This window comes from Gekko japonicus, unplaced genomic scaffold (genome assembly GCF_001447785.1).
Source record: "Gekko japonicus isolate JY-2015 unplaced genomic scaffold, Gekko_japonicus_V1.1 scaffold101, whole genome shotgun sequence".
Lineage (NCBI taxonomy): Eukaryota > Metazoa > Chordata > Lepidosauria > Squamata > Gekkonidae > Gekko > Gekko japonicus.
Window position 1 is genome coordinate 1,982,468 of NW_015165238.1, and position 4,697 is coordinate 1,987,164.

At 50.6% G+C, this 4,697-nt stretch overlaps 1 protein-coding gene across 1 annotated transcript; it reads left to right on the forward strand.

The window, feature by feature from the left end:
• Window positions 1–875: 875 nt before the first annotated feature.
• Window positions 876–4,677, forward strand: BMI1 (BMI1 proto-oncogene, polycomb ring finger; the record flags this gene model as incomplete). Its single annotated transcript, XM_015410003.1, has 8 exons — window positions 876–1,004; window positions 1,233–1,329; window positions 2,642–2,697; window positions 2,792–2,842; window positions 3,124–3,232; window positions 3,329–3,374; window positions 3,847–3,945; window positions 4,589–4,677. Coding segments are annotated over exons 1-8 (659 nt in total), but the record flags the coding sequence as incomplete, so codon positions are not given.
• Window positions 4,678–4,697: the final 20 nt, after the last annotated feature.

The following is a 4,697-nucleotide window of genomic DNA, read 5'->3' on the forward strand; positions in this document are numbered from 1 at the left end:
TTCTCCCCCCTCAGCCCCGGCAGACCCCCGCCCCGCCCCAGCCTCCTCCCCGCCAGCCCGGCCTGCCGCCCCCGCGCGGGGCCCCGCCCCCTCCCCCTGGAGCGCTCCGGGCGGTGGCAGGATGCCAAGGGTAAGTGGAAGTTGCTATAGCAACCCCCGGGATAGAATGGTTCCGAGGGCGCCGCGTCCCGAGCCCGTTGGGCTGCAGGCAGCCCGCCCGGCCGCCAACCGAACTCCTCCGCTGCCGGCCCGGCCTCCTCGGCCGTGCCCGACGGTCCCTGCTCTGAGGTGCGGGCCCCAAATCCAGGCAGGCAGGCAGGCAGGCAGGCGGCCCTCCCACCTCCCTCCCTCCTTCTCTCTCTCCCTCTCTCTCTCTGGCTCCTTCTTCCCTCCCTCCCTGGCTCCCTCCCTCCACCGCCGTCACCACTACAGCCACCGCCGCCGCCCCCTCCGTCTCTCCTCGCCGGAAATGCCCAGGGCAGCCGCCGCAGCTGCTCCGGGGTCCCGCGCTCCTTCCACCCCGCTCTCCGTCGCCCACTTTCCCAGTTTCCCGCGGTCGCCATCGGGGCCCCGGAGGCACCTGGGCTCCCCTTTGTCCGCCTCCGCCTGAGCCCGCTGCGCCGGGGGCAACGGCCGCTCCCTGCCACGGACGGGCTGGCTTGCGGGGACCCCCCTCTGGCGCTCCCAGCTCTACTCGGCGCCCGCGTGCTTTGCACCTCGCCCCCGCCCCTTCGGGGATATCTTTGGAGGGGGGGCGGCCTCTGAGAAGGCGGGAAGGGCGCCGAAGAGCCGCGCGGGGGGGGGGTGCGCCAGAGGCCCGCCCCCTCTCCCCTCCGGCCCTTCAACGCTCCCGCTGCATGTGTCTTGCAGAGCTGCCCGGACTCGCGCAAAAATGCATCGCACCACCCGCATCAAAATCACCGAGCTGAACCCCCACCTCATGTGCGTGATCTGCGGAGGGTACTTCATCGACGCCACCACCATCATCGAGTGCCTCCACTCCTGTGAGTACCGCCCGCGGGAGGGGGGGCTGCTCTTGGCTTCGGCGCGGGGCTCAGAAGCTCCGTCGAAAGGCCGCGGGATGCGTCTCAGGGGCGCTCCTTCGAGCATTTGGGCCACTGCTGATGTGGGGCGGTTGCCGCGGGCCGAGCCCAAAGGACCTTGCCTGTACTATTGTGGTTGCGGCTGTTTTCTGGGGACCCCTGCTGATATTTTTGTCTCTGTTCTTCTAGTCTGTAAGACATGTATCGTGCACTACCTGGAGACCAGCAAGTATTGTCCTATCTGTGACGTTCAAGTGCACAAAACCAGGCCGCTTTTGAACATCAGGTAGGCCGGAGACTTTGTCCAGAGGGCTTCTCGGTGCGTGCGGGCGCCTGTGTGTAGAGGCCTGGGGGAGGGGGGAGGGATCTGCCCCCCCCGCGGGTTTTTCTTCCAGGAACTCTGATCTGCTAATTTACAGAGTGAGCCAGTGCCTACTGGGGGTCTTTGCTCATTCGCTGAAGTTTGCTTTTGTTTTTCTTTTCTGCTTCACTTTCATACGGTTAACAATTCCAAGTAGCCTTTGTGGCACTTTTAGAGTTGGCCACACAGGACTGCAACTGAAGAAGGTGTGGAAACCGGGTCTTGAGTAGCCGACAGACTGTCAGTTGTTACACCTCACTGTATCGGGCATTGAATTGTTATACTTGAATTGTTAGAGTTTGCTGTATTGTGTGCTGTGCATAGGGACTGTTTGCACTGTACATTGTTAACAATCTGGTTTTACAGTTAGGGAGAATTGCTTCCCCCACCCACCCACACCTTCTTTCATTGTGGCCTCGGCTACGCAGTGCCTTTTGTGCTTTTCTGCAGAGGTCTCTCCTCAGTTTTGCTCCTTTTGCGTTTAAAGGCAGGCAAAATTTATCCCACCCGTAGCTCTCCTGAGTTTCCCTGCTGCCATTAAAATGAATCAACAGCCGCCTCCGATGAAGTGATCTCTGACTCTCAGGAGAGCTTCTGTCGGGAACATGTGTTAAGTCTTTAAGGTGCCGCTGGACTTCGGTTTCATTCATTGGCCATCAGCAAATTATCCATTTTATTCCGCCATTTGTTACAAGGCGCTGTTATTTCAGATTTAAATTGACCACAGAGAAAACCACAGTCGTTTATGGACACACCATGTTAAGGAAAACAGGCAAATTGTTAAAATCCGGTGGGCAGCCCTGTTGGTCTGAAGCAGTAGAACAAAGTTTGAGTCCAGTCAGGCACCTGTAAAACCAACAAAGTTTAATTCAAGGTGTGAGCTTTCGTGTGCAGGCACACTTCGTGGGACACAATGAAGTGGAAAAAATATATACATTCTCTTCAGATCTCCTCCTCCATTGAGTGCTTTGTATTCTTTCATCCCTCTTTCCCGGTGACCTTTCATTCGTTATATGTATTAAGAAATACTGGGACTGATAGGATTACTGGTCGATAGAAAAGAATTGTTGCAGCAAAAAACTCTGTGTCACGACTGCACTTACTGGTGGGGAGTTCAAGTTTTGGCGGCTGGTTTTAGCCCTTGTGGAAGTGGGTTTCTGGCAAGTTTGAGGGGCAGCTTTGGGGCTGACTCCTGACCCCTTTCTGAATCCGGGTGTCTTGGCATTTTATGTTTCAGGTCAGATAAAACTCTCCAAGACATTGTGTACAAGTTAGTACCAGGCCTTTTCAAAAGTAAGTAAGCCGTTCAATGCTACCGAGAATCACAAGTTGTGAATGTACATGTAACCTGGAATGATCTAAGTGGCTATTATGTATTCTCACTCAGATGAAATGAAAAGAAGAAGAGACTTTTACGCCGCGCATCCATCTGCTGATGGTAAAACAGTTTTCCCTTTATTCTTTTTGTAGAGATAATATTGTCCCGTTGTCCAAAAGCGAAGATTGCTAAAGAATCCCACCCCCACACCCAATCAAAACCGGTATAACAATTCAGTGCCAACATAGAGCACAATTCATTTAAACCTTTGATACAAACTCAGGGTATTTGTCGAGGTCAACTCGGCAGACAGAGCCCTCCCCCCAAGTTCCTGAGGTTTGTTCCTCCTTCTTCCTAGTTTGAATTTCCCAATGTAAATGACTTCCGGCGTTTCTCTGCAGCTACCAACGGCTCCAATGAAGACCGGGGAGAGGTTGCGGATGAAGACAAACGAATCATAACAGATGACGAGATAATAAGTTTATCCATTGAGTTCTTCGACCAGAATAGGCAAGTTTCAGAGGCAGTTGTTTTGTTTTCCCTTTGGATCTGCCGCTTCGGAGCTAGCTTTTAACAGAGTTATAATTCTACCACTTCTTTTCCCAGGGTGGAGCGGAAAGGAACTAAAGAGAAAGAGAAATCCAAAGAGGAGGTAAACAAATTTTATTTTTCTTCATACTAAGATCTCTACCTCAGAAAATAGGATGCTGTTTAGGTGGGCTAGCTACATTAATATATATATATTTAATCCTGTGAAGAATAACAATGCCCCAGACAGCTGCTGTGCAGCTATTTATTGTACCTTCTGGGCAACTAATATTAAAAGAGTTTTGAGGAAAGATCCAGGCACTTTGGGCATTAGGGGCTGCTTCTTTCTATTTTTCCTTAATTAAAAAATTGTAAAGAAGGAATTTTAACATATCTCATATGATTACACACTGGTTAATAACTAATATTTTGCATCTTAACCTTCTGCGCTTCCGTTTGGCTCTTTTGGTTCAGCTGTTTGCATAAAGATAAAAAGTTTTCCATTGTCTTTGTGCTGTATTAATTAGACGGAGGCATCCTTGCCAAGTTTTCATCCGTATGGATTATTTCCCCCTCCCCATTCAATGTTTTCCTAGGTGAATGACAAAAGGTATCTCCGCTGTCCAGCCGCAATGACTGTGATGCATCTCAGAAAGTTTCTCCGGAGTAAGATGGACATACCCAATACTTTCCAGGTACTTTGCCTTATAAAGGGGGGCGGGGACAACAACAAGAAGAACAATGTTCTAATGTGATTTCCATATGACTGTAGATTGCCAAATAAAATAGTTTTTTTCTTTAAAAAAATCAAATGCTAGTAAGTATAGGATCTTGTCTATTTAAGGGATATGCTTCAGTTTGTAAGGTATGGTATATTTTAGCCGTAGGCTTGTCTGTTTTAGCTATATGTGTCAGATAGCATCAAATTGCTTAGCTCTGTCTTGTCAGATCTTTTGCCCTACTGTTGAAGATCATAGGCAGTGTGGCTTTAGACATCTATGGGGTGAAATGTTTGAAGCCTTTCTCATGCTAAGGATTGTGCTAATGGCCTTAAGCAAGAGCAATCCTGAAATAATCGTAGTAGTAGTAGTAGTAGTAATAATAACAATTGGTACCTGTATTGGCTTATGAAGAGCTTTGGCTCTGGGAACATATCTGTTCCCACCATCTCTTCCTATTTCTAAGGTGAATGTTTTGGGCCGGCTGTAGGGAGAAGCAGTCGGGTTTAAAGCACAAACCTTACCCGGGGAGGGGGGAAGGGGGTGTGGACCGAAACTTGCCGGTGCGCCTCTTCTTGGGGGCGTTTCCAAAGGCAGATTCCATTCCTTTCTCTCCTAGATCGACGTGATGTATGAAGAGGAGCCGCTGAAGGACTACTACACGCTAATGGACATCGCCTATATTTACACATGGAGAAGGGGAAATAGGCCGCCCGGGAGGGGGGAGG